The sequence below is a fragment of the Ochotona princeps genome, chromosome 25 (assembly GCF_030435755.1).
Source record: "Ochotona princeps isolate mOchPri1 chromosome 25, mOchPri1.hap1, whole genome shotgun sequence".
In the NCBI taxonomy this organism is placed as follows: domain Eukaryota; kingdom Metazoa; phylum Chordata; class Mammalia; order Lagomorpha; family Ochotonidae; genus Ochotona; species Ochotona princeps.
Genome location: NC_080856.1, coordinates 1,147,501 through 1,169,440, shown reverse-complemented (window position 1 = coordinate 1,169,440; position 21,940 = coordinate 1,147,501). Strand labels below are relative to the sequence as shown.

Sequence of the window (21,940 nt, the reverse complement as noted above, 5' to 3'; positions counted from 1 at the left end):
GACCCAAACTCTAAAAGCTTTCAGGCACCAACATGACACCACAAGTAAGCCATCGCTTCCCACAGCTGCACCCCACACCAGAGACCAGGTTCTATTCCTCCACTCTGCCTCCAATCCAGCTTCCAGCTGCCATCACCTCCCATAGCTGCATCTCTGCTTCCAATCCAGCTTCCGGCTGCTGCGCCTGAGGAAGCAGGACTTGATGGCCAGGTAGGTACCAGATGCCTGCCATCCGTGTGGGAAACCAGGATATAATTAGCAGCTCATGGATTCAGCTCGGCCCAGAGCTGGCTATTGGATTTACCGAGCAGCGATCCAGTAAATGGACGTTCTCAAGTTCTCAATCTCTCTCCCTTCACCCCCACCCCACCACCAACACACTCTGCCTTTCAAATAAATACACAGAACATATTTTTAAAGCATACACAGACACTGAAAACATCGCTTAAATTTAGCTTTAGCCTATGGCTATGAGGTGTATATATGGCAACAGAAATAAATATCATGTTTAGTCTTAGGTTCCATTACCAAGATTTTGTATTATTAACACACAAACACTCTAGCATTGGAAGAAGAAAAATCCAAAACACGACTGCTGCCTAGGACTTCAGACAAGGGACACCAAACCTTGTTGAGTGGCAAACACGCATCAGACCCTCAGCCCTTGCCACGGGTCTGCTGTAAGACACCTTTCTGACGACTTCTAATCTATGAAAGTCAACCTTGGCTTCTGGCAACCTGTAACACCTGTGCTAAATTAAAACCAATCACCGGATGCTGACCATCACTCACAAAGTTCCAACGTGAGCATGCAGAATGACGCCAACCTTAGAGCGGGCCCAAGGACTGACCCCCACGGCAGGCTCACACAGCCCTTGTCCACACGGCCCACGGCTGTGCCAGAGGACAGAGGCACGCAGGACCAACCACTGCAGCCGGGACAGAGCACAGCTCCCCGAGCACGGACGACAGGCGGAATTACAGCCATACCTATCTTCTGTCTTGTTTTTTCAGACTCTGTAGACTCTCTACAATATTTTTGAATTGCTTTAATCGTTGAGGAAAATCCAGTGATACAGATTCAACCAAAAAAGTAACAATACAAAAACATTTACTGGTATGGGAATTTTTACTATATAGTACAAATGTTTTAAGATATGAAGGCTAGCGTAAGAATTTTACAAAATACATAACCTTCATTTGTGCTTGAGGTTTATGTTTACAGCATAAATACATATATTGTATATAAACACAGTGAACAAGCATATAAAAACAACAGCACGAATTTTTTCTGGATAGTGATACTTTGTGAGTAATTTTAAATATTTTTATGTGGGGTCTGGCACAATGACTCAATGGCTAAGTCCCTTATTTTGCAAGTGCCAGGACCCTATACAGGTGCCAGTTCATGTCCCAGCTGCTCCACTTTCCATCCAGCTCCCTGCTGATGGCCTTGGAAAGCAGTAGAGGACGGCCCACAGCCTTGACCTGCCCGCATGGGAGACCTGGAAGAGGTTATTGGCTCCTGGCTTCCGATTGGCTCACCTCCGGCCATTACGGCCTTTTGGGGAATGAACCAGCAGATGGAGGATCTTTCTCTCTGTCTCTCCTTCTCTCCATAAATCTGGTCTGCCTTTACAATAAAAAAATTAAACTTGAAAAAAGAGAGAAATTTTGTATGTGTTTTCCAACCTGTACCTAAAAATGTTTATCTTCTGTCATAACAAGTCATAACAATGAAGAGGAAAATGTGCTAAATTGGGAATTCTTTGGTATGCAAATTGCTCTATGCCAGGGGTCATGTGATAACACTCAAATATTTGAGAAAAGAAGGGACTCGAAGTCTGATATCATCTTACTGTGCGAATTCTACTTCTGTTCCCCAAGCGTTATCAAAACTCTATTTGTGCAGTATTACAGCAGATGAAACACATGAGGCACAAATACTGAGACTGCCAACTATAGCAAATAACTACAGAATCGGTAAAGAAGACACAAAAAAATGTGCCCTGTCCATTTCCTAGGCTTAGCCAGCTAGACAGACACTAACAGACACGTAACAGTCAAGATACAGAAGATGGCAAGATAGACTGTTTTAATCAGTACATTAACATTCCAGATGCTGCTGGGCAAGTATCTTTCTACTTTCCACATATTTACACTTTTGTAAGAAGTCTTCTCTTTTTGTACCTTGACACACATGTATTCTTTGCTGTGTATGTGTGTCTGGAATTAAAGTTTCAGAGTTGCATTTGTCTCCATAAACTAAGGAAAGAAGACATTCCTGACTTCAGAAGACACGCAAGAGTTGAAACTTCAAGGTTAGAACGCAATGTGTGCACTTGGCCAGCACATATAAGCACAGTGGAACATACAGAGATTAGCAGGACCCTGGCAGAACACAGCGTGAAGGCAAGACGTAAGAGAGACGGTGAGACGAATAACAGGATTCTCCTGTCCTCTGCTCCATGAGCACCAATTAGCCCTCTCTGTTCTAGTCTTCAATTTTCCACTTGGGAAACCTCAGTTGTGTGTAACAATCACCCTTTCACCCACGGAATTCACAACTGTTTCAACTTCCTCCAAAACCCTTTTTGGTTTAGATGCACAACAGCTGTGACTGTCAGCGGGTCGAATCACCACTGACTCCCTTAACTCTGAAATGCACCCCTTCCACGGTGGGCTTTGCTCGCACCGCTCCCCTTGGCTGGGGGTTCTGCAGTGTGCCTTGCTGGCTGCATGGACCAACGGGAAGCCTGCATATCTTTCTTGCTCTCTCAGCTCTCCAGAGCCCAGGTCAGCCCCTGGAGCCATGGGCTCACCGCACACACTGACTTCCCTTTATTCTATTTCTACTTGGCCATGGCTTAGGCTTCTGGAAGAAACACCCGGGGAGACAGGAGAGAAGAGCTCACAACAGCGATTTTGGAAAGAAGGTGGGACTCTCAAGCTTCCCAACACAAAGAAACAACAGATCTCCAGGAAGAGGAAAATGCCGACAATCCCGACCTGACCAGGACACACCACGCCAAACGCTCACACCCATAAAAATGCACAACTACTACAATCTGAAAAACAGAAACTGCAAAAGAGTCCACCTGACCGACATGAATAAATCAGGCAAAAGCAAACACTGCAAGCTAACAGGGAACACCGACCCTTTCCGCATGAAGCTTTAACCGTGTCCAGCAGCTCCAGCAGGAGCATCAGGCAGCGCTCACAGCGCTCGAGTTTTCAGGCAGAGGCAACCGCGCTGCCAGGAGGACTCAAGTCCCGGGTTCTGTCTGGGTTTCCGGGAAGGCTAACCAAAAGACGAGCAGGCACGCTGCAGACATCAAACACAGGAACGCTTCGTCAAGTGCGGCACGATGGAGACACGGTAGACAGGATATCAGGCAGCATCACAGACTGCATTTCAGGCCGTGTGGCTGGCCTAACAGTTTTAAGATGCTACACTGTTGTCTGTGTTTGGTCCCTGGCTCCCATGCGCACTCCAGCTTGCCACCCTGCTGAGACATGGGTGGAGACAGCTGCAAAGTCAGATTCCCGCCAGGCCCATTAGGAACCTGGATCGCTCCAGGTGGATGCCTGGCTCTGGCCCCAGCTCCAGGCAGTGAATGAACAGGCGGAGAGCTCACTCTCACTGCCTCTCCCTTTCTCTGACTACATCTCAGGAAGATGTGCAGCGCTGTGGGGAAGCGTTCATGCCGCCAAACGCCACCTAGAGCAGTATCCAAACTCCTAAACAGCAACAGTGCAGAGGGAGAAACAGCAGGGCCAACCCTCCTTCTGTCAGAGACCTATGGGTGTACTAACAATGCTTCTGAGTAACAAAAACTTTACATGCTCTTTTTCATTAATTAAAAAAGATATTTAAAAACAATTACATGTGCTCTTAGAAAGAAAAACGGTTCCTCTTCGGCCCTGCCTCAGCACTGTTCCCTTTCTAAGGCCCAGGGGGCACTTGATCAAACAAGCTTTACTCAACCTTTCCTGGTGTTTTCTTAGATTAACATCTGGTAGTTGCCAACAGGGAGAGAAGGCAGGCTGTGGCTCCAGAGGTTTCAAAGACAATAAAACCAAAAGCAGGACAGACACAAAGCAAACAAACAACCTTCCTCCAGCAGGACTGGGGAGGAGGGTCTCTGTCGGTTTCTGAGCTGTGTTTTATTTTTCTCCAGTGCTTCTGAAGTCACCTACCTGAGGGTCTCTAGTGGTTAATATTAACAAACTGTTGGCTACGTGTCAAAGGCAAACATCCAGACACGCTAAGCAAAGAGAACAGCAAAGCGCTGGCCACAGGAACTTGGGTTTTTCCATGGATGCCCTGCCACCCCGGAGCCTGGTGCTGAATGCCAGGTGCTTACCAGGTGCTTCGCCCCCTGAATGCCCTGCCACCCCGGAGCCTGGTGCTGAATGCCAGGTGCTTACCAGGTGCTTCGCCTTGGCTCGCTCCTCCTCACTTGCCACCCTCTCACGGAGGATGGCCCTGGTCAGCTGCTCATTGGCAGCAGCCCGCTCTGGCTCCAGCTCTTTACTTTGCTTCAGTCTGAAAAGACAAGAAAGGCTTGGTTTAGAAAGCACATCTGGTTAGTGAACATGAAATTCTGCGGAAATGAAAACCAGATTTAACAGGAAAAAAAAAAAAAAAACTAGAATGTAAGACCATCACAGCCAAGAGCAAGCAAGCAAGTACCATGTTAACCACCACTGCGTTAACCACCACTGTGTTAACCACCACCACCACCACGTATTAACCACGTTAACCACCACTGTGTTAATCACCACCACGTTAACCACCACGTTAACCACATTAACCATGACCACGTTAACCACATTAATCATGTTCACCACCACCACGCTAACCACCACTGTGTTAACTACCACCACGTTCACCACCACCACGCTAACCACCACCCTGTTAACCACCACTGCGTTAAGCACCACGCTAACCACATTAACCACCACCACGCTAACCATGCTAACCACCACGTTAACCACATTAACCACCACCACGTTAACCACCACGTTAACCACATTAACCACCACCACATTAACCACCACATTAACCACAACCACATTAACCACCACCACGTTAACTACCACCACGTTAACCACCACGTTAACCACATTAACCACCACCACGTTAACCACCACCACGTTAACCACATTAACCACCACCACGTTAACCACAACCACATTAACCATAACCACATTAACCACCACTGGAGCTGCCACACACACTGGCGAGGGCCTTCCACTGAAGGCCGAGCATATAGAACTCCATCCAGCTTCTCTTCTCAACACCTGAAGTCCACACCCCACCCACCACCGGTGCCTCTCCTGAAACTTGAAGCCCTAAAGCTCATTAACAAGCCCTTTCCAATCACAGATATTTGAAGGCAACCATCATCATCATGCCCTCCAAACCATGCCAGGCCGTGAAGACACAGCAGTGAACAAGAGAGACAGGTCCCTCTCCTCAGAGAATCATGCACAACAGGAGAGAGACAGTTCAAAGAGTTAAAAACTCAAGGATGCCCTTCTTTCTTCACATAGGGCTAACATGCAAGTGTGGCTACGCCTCCCAGTAGCAGAGCCCTCCGGGGTGGACAGACTCCAATTTGTCCCTTAGCTCCTTTTTTTTTTTTTTTTTAATAATCTATTTTATTGTGTTGTTGACAATCTTTACATAGTTAATTACAGTTAAAGAAAGAAAAAGAAAAGAAAAAAAAAAAAGGTTCAGGGGGATAGGGAAGTGGGTAGTACTATTATGTCCACATTGTTTCCATCTTGTATCTGAGGTAAAGGGGGATATTGAGGGGGAAGCCCCACCCGGTTTCCCGCCCACCCCGAGTCCCGGATGTGGGGCATGCTCTGAGATATGTGCTCGAGTGGTGTTCACACACAATCTAGCAAAAATCAGGCAGCAGAATTTAGCTCCTTGGATCTGCACACCATACTACTCACATTAGTGGACCCTAAGATTGTAACAAGTGTATCAGTAACCTCATGACACAAGCAGATCGTATTAAGCTACAATCCACTGGAACCTCTCATAGTACGTGATTTTAAAAAATCGCTCTGGCACTAGCTTTTGCCAGAGAGCTGGCACATAAAGGCATTCCGGAATCACTGAATGAGAGAACATTTCAGTCTAATCTCACGGACAAAGGTTTTCTGATTGCCTTTCCTTCTTTGGCAGAATAACCGTTCTATACCATCATATCCGCAAAGCTATAAGCTGTCCTGCTGAAAGAAACGGGGGGAAATTGTTACACTGGTGTCAGGAAGACTCGGGGTGAAATCGGGTGCGACTGATGAGCACGTAATTCTTCTCAGTACCAATGTCAAAGTTCAGTTTCACAAAGACTCTTGGAAAGAACCAAGGAAGATAAGACATTTCTATAACTAGCATTAAGTTACCATATCATATTGAAACTTCAGAATTCTCAGAAATCAACTACAACAAATGAAATCATCAGATTAAGTGTACCCCAAAATTGTGATCCCCAAAGTCGTGGTTATTTAAAAAATAGAAACAAATTAAAACCTGTACTTCAAAACCCTCTAATGACAAACTAATCTTTAGGAAAGTTTCTAAGCAAAAAGTACAATCACATGTACATACAACAATTTTGTGTATTCCTAAAGGGCCATATAATAAATTCAGCAATTATCAGTGACGCCAGCACATTAACTCGCCAGACATGTGTGACCACGAAACACAAGACGAACAGCCCATAAACAAGCAGCACTGGGTTACCTAAGGGAAGCCACCACCCTACACAGCTCCTGACCCAGCCGCCAGCCAGTTGGTCCTCTGCAGGTGAGCCTGACGCACGCTAAAGCCAAAACCCAAAGTCCTCCATTAGCAAAAGTGCTTGTACCCAACAAACCCTAGAGACATGCAAAAGAGAAGCCGGCATCAAAAATAAGGTGGGCTGGGCAAAGCCACCAGTGGGATGCTGGCATCCATGCAGGCATCGGTTCAACTCCCACCTTCGGCACTTCTGACCCAACTCCCTGCTAATGAGGGAAAGCAGCAGAAGATGGTCCAGGGGCTTGGCCCAAGCCACCGGGTAGCAGACCACGGGGACCCTCCTCACTCCTGGCCTCGGCTGTGTGCCCTGGCTGCTGTGCCCACCAGAGGAATGAATGCACACATAGAAAACCTTTTCCTTTTTTTCAGATTAAAAAATCTTTTTTTAAAAAAGAGAATATTATAACTAATAAAGTTATTGCATTTGATTTCAAAACTAGGCATTAAAAGCAATTTTTTACCTGCAAGAACATTATTCAATTTTAGAGATATTAACTAAAATAACAAAATTATTATCATTTGTCCATCACCTCCCAAGGGCCAAGCTCTATGCTAGTCATTTTACACACATAAACATTCATAAAAAATGATATTATTTCATGAACATAAAATGAAACCTATCTTTTGCCATATCAGTGTAAAAAGTATACAGCATTGCTTATTTTAATAACAGCATTTTAATTGCATTTACTCATGAGTACAAATGGAGTTTTAAGTGACTCCACTTTTTAAAATATGGAGTCGGGGCTGAGTATCGAGCTCAGCACCTGAGAGGCCCGACTCGATGCTTAGGCTCAACCTGAGAGCGCCTGGCTTTGCGCAGCAGCTGCAGCTCCTCCTGCTGCATTTCCCCAGGCAGACCCCAGCAACACCAGCTCAGCAGGGTGGGTTCCTGCCTCCCACAGAGAAGACACGGGTGAAGTTCCCACCTTCTGTTCCCCCGACCAGCTCCAGCTAGCACACTTTGTTCTTTCTCTCTCCCAAATAGGTAACATTAAAAAACATAGGCACGAGCGCCCAGGCTCAACAGGCTAATCCTCCACCTTCAAGTATCAGCATCATAGACAGGTGCCAGTTCATGTCCCAGCGGCTCCACTTCCCACGCAGCTCCCTGCTTCACTCATTATCTCCAAGGACTGCTGAAATTGAAGACTGACTCTAGCCTTCCCATACCTCTTTCTTCCTTGTCCATTCAGTTATGAATTTCACATGCACAAGGACTTGATCCATTTCTGGTCCCTGTCCCGTGTCCAGTCATGTCGTCAGTGTACACCACAAAACAGGGACTCAGACACCTGCTGACTGTGTGCAAACACCACTGAACCTGCATGTTTCCAGTCACAGACAAAACAACAAATGACCAAGCCTGCAGGAACCGAGAAGCCACTTGGGAGAGCACTTGTCCCAGAAGGGCCTAGCTACCGTGTCGCTGTGGGGGGTGCACATGTGACACAGCCCAGCCCGCCTCCATAACCCACAGCCAACGGGTCCCCAACCCTGCAGGGCTGCACAACACGGACCCCTCGCTGCATCTTCAGACTCTCAAAGTTACAGAACAGACACGGATGCAAACTGAGTCAAAATACCACTTGCTTTTCTTAGAAAATTTTATGATTATTTTCATTTAGTCTTACCAGAAGGACCATACAAATTCTTCAACAGTTTATTTTAAAGAAATGTCTGAAAATATAAAAAAACTTACGTTTTGCACAAAGGTTGTTTAAGAAACACAACACTGACCTGGTCGGCCCAGGACAAACTCTCCTATCAGTAACTTGGTCCTAAACATAGGGCGCCTCAGTTTTCACAGCTTGAAAATGTAAAGGTTTAACTATGTAATTGCAAGGTCTGTCGCACGTAAACATGCAGCTTCCTGCACCACATGTAAGCCTATGATTTCCCAATCCATAAAAATCCTTGAGAAAGATGATAACAAGGGGAAAACTCAAAGATTAAAATATAATTTCTATATTTTATACTGTTAGCAATTTCCACTCAATGGGAATATATATTTCTATTGTGATGCTTGAATTTCCCATTCCTTAACAAAACTATACACTAAATAAGAACAACTAGGACTCGTTTAATATGGCAATTATTTGTGACAAGACAAGCAATACTTCAGTCACTGAGAAGGGAATCCAGAGCAAGAGGGGCTGGCGTCAAGGCCCCTCCAGCACCTACGCAAACACTGCTCCAGCCCCAGCGCTCTGCCACGGCGCCTGAGCAAGGGCAGCAGATGGCCTACCTACGCCCCTGGGCCACTGCCACCCACGAGGGACACGGGATGCAGTTCAGGCTCCGGCTCGGACCCCTGTAGCCAACTGAGGGCTGAGCCAGCAGACAGAAGCACTCTCTCCCTGTCCCTTCCTCCCTAACTCTGCCTTTCAAATAAATAAATAAATCTGTTTTCTTAAAGTCCATAGAAACACAAATGAGAGGTGTATTTAAACATGCAGATCAAGAGACACCCCTGCTCTTGGGAAGCTTACTTACCCATCACAAATGATGGGTGCATTTTTTCAAGTGAAGTTGCCATGAAACCACATGGTCAGGGCTGGGTGTGACCTGCCACCAAAGGACACCAACCAAGGCACACGGGAGGCACACGGAAGGAAAGGCTCAGAGAGCAAGCCTGTCCAGGGTCAGATGCCCTTTGAAGCCGAGAAGGGCCACGAGGGCTCTCGGCCACCTCACAAAGGACTCAGCTTTCGTTCAAGCCATTCTGGAGAGCAGAGTTCAGATAAACGGTAGATTCATTCAGCTTTCGTTTTTGTCCAGGGTCTTCAGAACCCGAAGTAACAGATTGGAAACTTACAACTTGTGCTGTGGTCCCACTTCTCCCCCACATTGGACCCTCCAGAAAATTCATTTAGGGCAATATCTTCCTCAAGTTAAGTTTCTTCCTTCACCAGTTCATGTGAACCATCAACAGTTTGGGAAAAAAAAAAATGGTTATGTTTTCAGAAGCTCACAACTTTCAACAGGGAACAAAGCTTCCTGTCTAGGCTCCAGACTGCCCTCAAGTGACTCAACTCAGTGGCCATCTGTGAGAGACAGGTCCACCAGTTCTTCTCGTTTGGGCCTCGCATGACCCCTCTGAATGTGCCCGCCCCAGTGGCACCCCTCGGGCGGGCACACACACACACGGAAAGGACAACGAGACCCTCACAGGTTTGAAACATAGCCAAGTGAAAAAGAAGGTAGGAAATAAAGTAAGTCTTCCATTATGTGTTCGGGTCCCAAAGACTCAAGAGTTATCTCAGGAAAAAACTCAACTCCCCAAGTGCTTCAGTGAACACATTCCCACCTCTGTTTACCAGCCATTCTCCACTTATTATTTCAGAGCCCCTGCTCTAATATTATTCCACATTAAGCCCTTGATTTAGGTTTCATTTAAATTTCCTTCTTTTTAAATACATATCTCTCCTCATTGAAATTCTCTGGGGTTTTAAGCAAAGAAGCAGGAGTTTAGTGTAAACTTTTCTTGTTTGCATTAAGTAATTGCATAGCTTGCCTAAGCTTAATGAAGCAAATGCCAGCCACCAATGCCCTTCCACCCGAGCCCCGCCATACCCGCTCTTTCCTCAGATATCCCCAATCAAGGCGGAGACTCACACCCCAGCGCCATAATCTCCCACAGTGGATATCACTGCATAGCCGCTCCAGTGCGGGGGGCGGGCAGAGAGCAGCTCCCCACACACGTTCAGCTCTCACAGACAGCTGGTGTAAAACCCAGTGCAAAAACCAGCTGGTATCATTTTATCCTGAAGAATCTAAAGATTTTAAGAAAGTGGGAAAGGAAATTGAAGGGTAACTAGAGTGAGGCATTTTTTTCTAGACTGAACTTATTATCATCCATGAAGGAGGAACTGCTCTCTCCATTTTTAACCTGGAAAAAGACAAAGACATGAGCAGTGGTGTCAAACAGCCCCATCCTATTTCCAGGGCAATGTTTCAAAAACCCAAAACACTGTACAGTTTCCTGGATACTACTCACCTTTCTGGTCATACAAGGACAATCCTCAAAGCCTGTACTATCTGCAGGGATTGTAAAAGAAACTCTTTAATTGAGTTTGACCGTAGCAGGTGCGAGGACCTGCCGGAGTCTAGGTGGCTAGCAGCTCTTTTCCACTGGGGCTTGGCTTTCAACGGCCCGGATGTTTCCCTGGAGCTGGACGGCACTCATCCAGCCACTCACACACACGCAGGTCTAGCTTCATGTGTTGAAATGTAAGTCATTCCAGACAACTCTAATTGCTTTTAACTTCATGGGGAAGGCCATTACACTACTGCAAGGAAGTTGGTAAGAAACTCAGATAACGGGTGAGAATAAATGCAAAACTACGACTGGCTGAATCAAGTGATTTGACTAGCTGATGTATCTGAAGCTGAACTGTGGCCACTGCACACAGACAATATCTACGAGACACTTCAGAGAGGCTGTTTAAAACTCTGGAGAAGAAAACGAGCAAGTGCAATCTCCAAAGTCATTTAACGCTAATGATGACTTTTATTTGAATGCATCATACTCTGTCAGAACCTGCTGAACTAGTATTCAAAATACTGTTTACTACTCATTTTTTAAACAGAAAAGCTGAGCTGGGCAATCCAATGAACTAATTATCAGACTGTTAGAAATAACGGCAGAATAAGCATACAGCATTCTATTAATAAGACTTCACAAAAATAAAAGCATACAGCAAGCTTAACACTGCTCAGCTCTAATTATTTCCGAAAGGAAATACGCTGGACTGAGGCTCTACAACAGACACGTGACTGCAACTGCAGACTAACACAGCTAAAGACATCTACAATCGCCGCATGTGTCACTTCCAAAGTGCCAGGGAGAGTTCAAGCACAGCTCCGCTGACTAGGTCCCTCCATTTCAGCTGAGCAGCTGAGGCAGAGACAGACACAGTGCACAGACTTCAGGCTGAGTCATCTAGCCACGGTCACAACAGAAAAGCAACGGTAGGACGGGCAGGACCGGCTAGGCAGCCTGAGCTTAGAACCTGCCACCTCAACAAGAACACACACATGCACACACGCGCGCCTGCTATTACAGGGAACAGGCACTTCAAAATGTTTATAGAAAAGGAAATTAAAGATAGATTTTTTATTGTGGTGCCAAGAACACTGAAATCACGCAGTCCTCGCACAGTCTGCATGTTCCGTGAACTTTTCAAGGGATCCGCTCACACAGCGTGAGAACGTAGGTGGCACGGGGTGAGAAGCGCGCCTGCAGAACCCTCTGCCCCAACCACTGAACAGTGCCTCTCTCTCCACAGGTAGTCAATAAACATTTTAGGAAGAATATAGAGTATGAGCTTATTTTCGTAAACAATATGGAATACAGTATTTTTCAATTTAACAATGCAGTCTTTATAAAATGTTGCTTTCGCAATAAGCAGCACTGTCTTAGAAAGCAGAGTGGTTTGCAAGCTAAAGCCATGGTCCTTCATCACCAGTAAGACCCGATTCTCACAGTAACCAGGAGGACATTGATCGGGACCATTTGTAATTGCCAGCATCATTTAAAAGGCACTCAGAATTGCACAATCAAGGTTTCTATTCTTTCCTCAAGAACATTTAAAAAGTGAGTTTAATTACACACGGACATTTTGTCACAGTCCGGACATCTCCCTACACTGCTTGAGTATGAGGCAGGATGAGAATTCAGTCCGCACACCCGTAAGTGGGCTGACCCACCCGGACAGTATCTGAGATGGCGCCATGTCCTGGTCCAGGGGTCTGGCTCACACCCACACATCTTGGATTATCCTCTACCCAAAGTCCTACTTAAGTCCTCAACACCAACACCACTCTGCCTCCCAAACACTCGCTCCAACTGCACTGAAAAATACATTTTGGCTTAAACACACTCCAACTCCAGTTCTCACGTTAATGTCACCACAACCATGACTTAGCCCCTGCACCGGTCTTACTCAGGAATTCATGATCAAATCCCCCAAAGTGCCCTTGTGTTCCTTTAGCAGAACAACACAACCTTTCTTGGGTCTCAACTGAACATGTAGAGGCATCTTAAACCAAGATAACCCATGTGTCTTCTTACAGTATCCATCGATCACAAAGCTACGAATAAAGCACAATAATGGTGGGAGAGAAGCCTTAAGGGCAAGCTTGAGAGAAGCTGCTTCTTACAAGCTGTGGGCGGGAAAAGCCCACAGACAGAAGGTATTTCCTATACCCTGTGCCCAGCACCCTCCGGCAGCATCCTCAGTGGACAGAAGGTATTTCCTATACCCTGTGCCCAGCACGCCCCAACAGCATCCTCAGTGGACAGGAGGTACTTCCTACACCCTGTGCCCAGCACGCCCCAACAGCATCCTCAGTGGACAGGAGGTACTTCCTATACCCTGTGCCCAGCACGCCCCAACAGCATCCTCAGTGGACAGGAGGTACTTCCTATACCCTGTGCCCAGCACGCCCCAACAGCATCCTCAGTGGACAGGAGGCATTTCCTATACCCTGTGCCCAGCACGCCCCGACAGCATCCTCAGTGGACAGAAGGTACTTCCTATACCCTGTGCCCAGCACGCCCAACAGCATCCTCAGTGGACAGGAGGCATTTCCTACACCCTGTGCCCAGCACACCCTGACAGCATCCTCAGTGGACAGAAGGTACTTCCTATACCCTGTGCCCAGCACGCCCCGACAGCATCCTCAGTGGACAGAAGGTATTTCCTATACCCTGTGCCCAGCACGCCCCGACAGCATCCTCAGTGGACAGAAGGTATTTCCTATACCCTGTGCCCAGCACGCCCCGACAGCATCCTCAGTGGACAGAAGGTACTTCCTATACCCTGTGCCCAGCACGCCCCGACAGCATCCTCAGTGGACAGAAGGTATTTCCTATACCCTGTGCCCAGCACGCCCCGACAGCATCCTCAGTGGACAGAAGGTACTTCCTATACCCTGTGCCCAGCACCCTCCGGCAGCATCCTCAGTGGATGGACACCTGCCCTGGATGCTGTCCTCACATTTCCTTCTCTTTGCTATGTCTGTGCCAATCCATTCATGGTTAGTTTTCATTATCATGAAAATAAATTACTTCAGCAACATTTCACATAAATTATATGTAACTCTGTGGGTATGTTAAAAAAATTGGAAGCCATGATCTTTAAATGGGTAATTGCACTCTCTCGATTACTCCAGTACAACTGGAATACTTGACGTATCGCTTTCATTTTATATCATATTTACTCTTAATTTTACTTTATTGGTTTTTTTCCCATTTCTTTGTTTTCCTGGATGTATTACATTATCATCCATTTTCCTCCCCAATTCCCACAAAAGATCTATGTACTTTTATGCAATTAGTAGCTGCTTCCTATCTAAACACTCATACTTTTTTTTCCCTATCACTGTTTAAAAACACATTTCCCGCTACTGCCCACCTAAACCCAGAGAGAGGAAATCATGTCAGGCCTTTGCTTTATCCCTAAGCCAACCCTGAGCTGAGCCTCCCATGCTCTGTACTCTTCAGGGGCTCCGCTCCAATCCCGCAATCTTCACTGGCACTGCTATTCGACATTCTCAGTCCAACCGCCAAGTTCGCAATTGCGAATGCATCTCTCCTCCACCTCCCTTCATGTGGAGATCTCAGCTCTTAAGTCTTCTGTTTTCAGGTGTTCTCCCCAGATGGGCTCTGGTGTCAAGACACTCAGCCACGAAACTCAGCTCTGCCCCCTTTAGTGGGCCTGGAGTGAGCTGCCAACTCATTTTCCTTTGCAGCTGGGTCCCTGCTGGATTCTGCCAACAACGGTGCCCGAGGGAGACCTTGAGGCTGGAGAAGAAAAAGGGACTCCCAGTCCCAGGGCTACCGTCACACTGGCTGTCTCACACCAGCAGCAGCAGCCGCTCAATCCAGTCTGCAAGTTGTTGCGGCTTGCACCCAGCACCCCACTCCCCAACCCTAACACCCTCCAGAAATCTGAGCCTCACGCCCCAGCCCTCTCCTGGGCATCACAGCCAGGAGGTCTCTCCTCCATACTTGGCATATGAAAATTCCTACCTGTTGCCGATGTTGCAGGTGGAGGTGGCGGCTCTTTCCTGCCAGCCCCACCTACGGATGCCACCCTCAGCCACACGTGCCAACGGAGCCCAGAAGCGTGCCTGCTGCACACTTAGAAGTCCCTGGATTTGGAAGAATGACTTTGTATTGATTCTACTTGCGCATCTGAGATAAAACTGGACACAATTAACAGAAATCGCTTCACCTATTTCTTTTCACTTTTGACATAGCAACCAGAAAATCAACCACACAGAGCCCACACGGTTTCCTTTACACAGCAACTCCTTAGTTAGGTTTTTGGTTTGTTTTTGCTTTCTTCAGCTTTGTAAATGCCTCATCAACTATTCTTTCATTAAATCCTCCATGTAAAACTAATGTCTTTTGTCTCCTTACCAGGTTCAGCCTGCTAGCTGTTCACATTAATAAGTTCTCTAAATCCCTCATTTTCACCCCGACTGGGGAAAGAGTGCGCACCCCACGGTGGAGCTTTCTCGCTCTCTCGAGACTATCGCGGCATCCTCTGGCCTCCAGTCTGGTACAAGAAAAGGCCTAAACCATGATAATCCTGCTTCCTTTATAAATTAGCCGCTCTTTCTGTCTGGGGGCTTATAAGATTTTCTCTCTAGCCTTAGAAATTTTTTCTCTTTATCCTTCAGGAAATTTGGCAACCTAGGACTAGGTGTGCGTCTCCCCACCAATCCATCCTAGGATCAAGAGTCTTCTTAGCTTGCACAGCACAACCTGTCTTCAACTCTGTAAAACACTTTACATCATTTAATTATCACCTCTTGCCTAGCTCTTCCCTTTATCTCCTGGAATTTACTGCATAACACAGAGTTTTTTCCCCTACTCCCTAATGTCTATGAAATCAAGAAGCATCTTAAACTTGACGGTCGCTTAAATCAAGTGACAACGGTTGTTGATGTCATCGAAGCACCACTGAGACCCAGCAAGCTACTGGAAGTGGGCGCCTCCCTGCCCTCACGCGCTGGCCCTTCCAGCCGGTAGTCCAGCTGCCAGGCTTCCCTGAGGTGGACAAACCCACTCAAGACGAGGCAGCCTCCAAGGTGGCCAAGAAGCTGGCAGCCCCTGGAAGGAGGAACAGACACAAATGTGTCTATTCCAGTCTCCCCAAGCCCCACTCACCCTGCCAGCTGAGAAGCAAAAGGAAGGCAGAAGGCCCCTGCAATGGCATTCACACAGACTGGTGCCTGTGTGCTCCTGCCGTCCACTCATACTCAGCCAAGGCCTCACGCCATTCATCAGACACTTCCTTCAGAGAAGCAGCAATAATTATACTAGACCCGAATGGATCAGATGGTAGAGCTCTTCAAGCCGCCAACTCCCTGGGATCATCTTCAAAATTTATGTCCTTTTTTTAATCAAAGAGTTAAATAAAGAATTTGAGGTAGAGTTGATAAAAAAGTGTTGAATATGACAACCTAGGGCAGTGTACATTAAGTCTAAAGGGAATAATTTCACCATATCATCTTTTACTATAAAGAAGTCTTGGAGGTTTGGTGCATGAGTGAAGATGTGCAGGGTGCAGGGAAGAGTGGTGTAATGCTGTAGTGCTCTGAGCCACCATCTGCACTGCAGGCATGCCATGAGCACCAGTTCAAGTCCTGGCTGCTCTTCTTCCAATCGAGCTCGCTATGAATGTGCCCGAGGAGGCAGAGGGTGCCAGCACCAACACCCTCTTAGGAGACCCAGCGAGTCCGTGGCTTCCGGCCTGGTCCTGATCCAGCCCCGGCCACGGGAGTCACTGAGAGGAAACCAATAGATACAAGAAAAACATATAGTGTTACACACAGAGAGACGCTAGGAAACTGGCTTCAGCTTACTGAGTCCAGCCACTACATTCTCTCTCTCTCTCTCTCTCTCTCTCTCTCTCTCTCTCTCTCTCACACACACACACACACACACAGAGTTTAAAAAGAAGAAACCACAAAACCTCATAGTGCCCCCTGTGCTCTATGGCCTTTCTGAATACACAGCATGAAAAGCATTAACACTAAAACACAATCAAATAAAAGCAATTTTATGCATGACCAGAACAGCTGGTTTTGTATCTCAATTAACAACAATTAGACTTAACGGATGGGCAGGTCTTATATAATGAAGGAATAGAGAGACTGGCTGTTTTTTCAGAACACTGCTGATTAAATATTGCACAGCTGATGTGCAGCATCAAGCTCCAGAGAGCGCACCCATCCTACAGGGCTGGGGAAGGACACGGCCGAACGCCTTTCAGGTCCAGCCCAACTGATGGAAGGGCCTAATGGCACTGTAGCAGAGAACAGAACAAAAGCCCTTCAAAGCAACGTGCAGAGTAAAACCAATTCTGGTCTCAAACACTGTTGGAAACCCTCTCCAATGAGAGGATAAATGCCTTCAAGAATCAAATTTTATCTGGCTGGGTATAATCGCAGTTATTACTGACTAGTTAAAACTGGCCTTAGAAAAGAAATTCAATCTCATTTCTGAAAATGAGCCTCATTTCTGAATAATGATGGCCTTTTTTTATACTACAACTCCTTCAAAATCTTAAAAGAAACACGAAGAGCTGAAGTGCCTATGCCTTAGCCCAAGCTCACCTTCCTGTTAAATGTCACAGTGGTGAGGAGTGGGGTTATGGGAGGTGAATACTGGCTGCAGTGGTCAGGTGCCCCCTACACACATGGTGCAGCGCCAGGCTGAGGGTTAGCTGCAGCTCCTGATCCAGCTTCCTGCTAATGCACAGCCCTGGAGGCACCAGGTAGTGGTTCAGGGGAGTGGATCCCTGCCACCCAGGCAGAACACGCAGACTGGACGTTGCCTTGGTCTGCCCAGGACACTGAGCTGGTTCCACGCCACCGTCTCCTCAGACAGCAGTATTGGATTTCCATGCTCCTTGACACTATCCATCAGCTAAAACACACACCTTGGCAGGCGTTTTACTTCTAGTATTCCCTATGAAATCATGCTAAAGGAAACAAATTCTAATAAAAACACATTGATTTGAAAGTTACACTAAACAATATGCTTGGCTTCATTTTCTTTCATTTTCAACGTTAACATGAGGCAAGATGGCAGAAATGTGCTTAGAAAGAACCGCCCCCAAAAGCAGAGAGGACAAAAGGGAGAAACTCCTGTCATTTTATCTGTTATCATTTTAGTGTAACTACTGCTCATTCCCCTCTTGGTATCTTCTTAAACACTCTACTGAAGTATGACTGATATATGAAGAGCCCTATGCATACAAGGTATAGAACCCCCTGAGTTTGGGTAACAAGCATCCCCAGCATCAAAGCCACTGACGTCAACCTCACTGAAGCTGCTCGTGCCCTCAGTACTGCTGTCTTGGGGTCTTAGGAGCAATCCCCTCTTCACCGGCTCACAGCACACAACACGGTAAGACCAGACACAGCTACCACCCTACAGCCTCACTTGATATTTCCTATCTGAACATGTAAAACATTTACATATCTAAAGAAATAAGAAATATTATTCAGAACCTACATCAAAGCCAATGAATCTACCCGAAAACAAAACACAATTAAAAAGGCATTTTTACAAAGCTAACACATAGACCATAGAATAGAGGATGACATCACGAGACATATCCCAAGTATCTAGACCTCTCCCTTTTTATGAGCCAATGAGAGAGAGCAAGAGAGCCCCATCCACTGGTTCACACCAAAATGCCTGCAATGGCAGAGGCTAGGCTGGGTGAAGCCTAGAACCAGCAACAGCCACAGAAGTGGCTTGGACCCACCGACGTGAGCCACCTCCTGCTCCTCCCAACCCGTGTGAGCGGGAGGCTGGCCTCAGCACTGGGGCTGGGACTCAATCAGGCACCCTGCAGGGGGACACGGGCTCCAGGCCCCTAGAGGAACCCAGCAGAGCACATCACCGCGGTTTATTCTAGAAGGCAGTAAGCCCATGTGATTCTTTCCAATTCCACTTGTTTTCTTTGCTTTTTTAGTATCAGTGACATTAACATAAAACTTAGGCCTTTCAAATGAAAAATGAGTAACATTCTACCAATATATGTAATAGCTACGTTTATCAAGCACCTCCTCTTGCCAAGGATGTTAAGCAGTGTTTTATATACATTGTTTCATTCGCCCCTCATTAACACCCAGAGTAGCTGCAATTCCCCTTCCAGAGCTAAAGATGTCCAAGTTCAGAGGGTAAATAAATTGCTCAAATCCCACAGGAATGTACATGGTAGAATTTGTTTTCTAGATTTATGACCCCAAAACTACAATGCGGTCACTACGCACTACACGATCTTGTAAGAACATCAAAACTAAAATGCTTTATGGTCTGACTCCAACACCGATGGGCACACGCAGGCCCCACCCTTCCTAACAGTGCCTCCGTGTAGGGCAAGGGCAGGGGGTGCCAACCTCCTTAAGCAACACAAGCACAACAAGTGGCAAATCCGATGCCCAGCCTGCACCCCCTTTCTCCACTCGCAGGTCCTGCAGAGCCGCTCCAAACGGCACAGAGCTGCATGCCGAGCGGCCTCAAGTGCGGAAGCCGAAGAGGCAAGATTAAAACTGAACGATCATGACTACACAACGCTGTGAATGACACCTCGTGAAAGGTGAGAGGTTACTGTTAGGGAGGACTACCGCTGCTGACAAGGTCACAAACGGACACGGAGGTTGTTCTCTGCAGGTCCCGGTGGCCACATGGCCTCCTAACTGGAGACGTTCCAGAGGCAGTGATCCTTCCCCACCTGCTCACACATCAGACACGTGGACTTTGCAGCCACAGGGCCAGAAACAAGGACGCTGCCCTGCTGGGGAAGTGTGCATCAGGCTTCTCGAGTAGGGGAGAAAGCTCTGCAGGGCGTAAGTGCAGCAAGCAGGAGGCACTGGACGATGAACACTCTAAAAACCACGCCCGGCACACTGCAGTACATGCTACCCACTGTATAGAAACGAAAAAGCTGCAAAACGACCAGGCAAAGAGCAATGCAGGACCAATACAGCTCTGTCTGCACCATGCTACCAACCATTTCTAAACTTCAGCTCCACAACATGCCCGAGCAGCCGAGGCTTTTTAATTATGCAATATTAGTCATTGACACAGTGCTCAAATCCCACGCAGCAAGAACCATGTTAGCTAAACTAACAGAATGAATAATTTAACTCTGAGCCAGCAGGAATCCATGGTGCCACCTTCATTATTCACTTCACAATATCCATTTCTAGCACGTTTGAAATAACAACTGGAGGGCTTCAAGACGAACAAACCCAGCGGCCTTGCATTTTGAATCCACACTTTATGGGGAAATTAATCTGTCCTCCACCCAAAACAGTAAAGGTAACCAAGAATGCTGATGATGGCCACGCACTCCGATGGACCTCACACATTCAGCTCTAACCCATGGTCAACAATCACTGGCCTAATAGAATCAACAGAATCATACTACAGGTACAGCTCAGAAGCTGTGACACACACACACACACACACACACACACACACCCTCCCACAACACTGCCTCTCCATCTGCATGAATTCAAGTTTTCATTTTCGTACCAGAAACTGATCTTTTTTTTAAACAAAGGAACAATTTTAGACCCATAAACGCTTTTCTCATTCTCCTTCATAAGACAAATTCTAGGAAACAGCAGAAGACCAGGGGCATCCCCAGGACACACATGTGGATCACTCGCCCACCCAGCAACCAGGGACACACATGTGGATCACTCGCCCACCCAGCAACCAGGGACACATGTATGATCACTCGCCCACCCAGCAACCAGGGACACACGTATGATCACTCGCCCACCCAGCAACCGGGGACACATGTATGATCACTAGCCCACCAGGCAACCCGGGACACACATATGGATCACTCACCCTCTCAGCAACCCGGGACACACGCATAGATCACTTGCCCACCCAGCAACCTGGGACACACGTATGATCACTCCCGACACTGCTGGGTTTGTGAAGTTCCCAGGTGCTCCCCTGTTCCCAGGAGGCCTACCCAGCCGACTGCATGGAGACGCAGTTATCATGGAGACCACTCCGTGAGATGACTCCTCCGACCCTGGACTAAACTGCTTACATAGAGTAGCAAGAATGGTGCCAACTCACTTTTTCAATTCCCAGTGAAACTCACTTTTAAAACAAACAAAAACTCAAGAAAGAAAAATTCAGGCATAATCCTAAATTTCCTTAGAACATACAGCATATGTTACGTGAAAGATGAATATTCATTCCACCCGGCTCCCACCACAACCCATTTCATCTGATGGTGACCTCAACTATCCCCACAGAAAGTGCTTACATGGTACAAAAGTCCAACTACAACACATTTGTGGTGCAGTTTGCCACTTCTTGCTTAGTTCAACAGGACTCAGTTTTTTAATATATTTTGACAGACTGACATCATATCCTAAAATGTTTTGAACAATGCAGTTTAGGGTGTAATGCAATATTAATGAGTGAATAATGTTCCTGAATATAAGGTTTAATATTTAATGATTCAGAGCGCTGCCTGGATTTGATGCAGAAGAAAAATATGATTTGGACTCACTGTACTTATCAGGGTCCCTGAGACTGATGGTGCCAGGCGAACCTTTAGCTGAAACGTGGAACTGGGGTCTCGGGTGTGACGTTGGTGCTCTGCCAACTGGATCCCCAGTGTCTATCAGTATTCACGGCATGGCACCATTCATCAAGTGTCTTTCATCAGAATTTCTACATCACTTGGAGCTCGCATGTCTGTGTCAAAAGGTGGGGAAGAAAGAGGGTCAGTGCAGGACTAACTCAGGGCCGTTGAGGGATCAAGTCTGCCAGCTCCATATCGGTTGGAGTACTCCCCTGTCTGAATCATGCCCACATGCTCCTGGCTCCTGGCTCCAGACTGGCTCAGCTCTAGCCAATGGACCATTGAGGAGCAAACCAGCGCAGGAGACCCTCTCTGTCTCTCTGTAAATCTGCCTTTCCAGTAAAAAGATAAATTGGAAAAAAAAAAAAAACTATTCAAAGGATGAAAATAGAGTCCAATTTCTGAAACTTTTGTTAGTTCCTAACGGCCAACTCAACAATCACAGATAACACCTGGGCTGGAG

General features: G+C 46.8%; 1 protein-coding gene across 1 annotated transcript in view; it reads right to left on the bottom strand.

Moving 5' to 3' along the window:
* The window catches only part of CHCHD3 (coiled-coil-helix-coiled-coil-helix domain containing 3), a 223,548-nt gene that overhangs the window by 140,080 nt on the left and 61,528 nt on the right, over positions 1–21,940 (bottom strand). Inside the window, exon 4 of the mRNA XM_058681347.1 lies at positions 4,432–4,549. Coding sequence (XP_058537330.1) covers positions 4,432–4,549 — 118 coding nt within the window. The remainder of the gene's footprint in view (positions 1–4,431; positions 4,550–21,940) is intronic.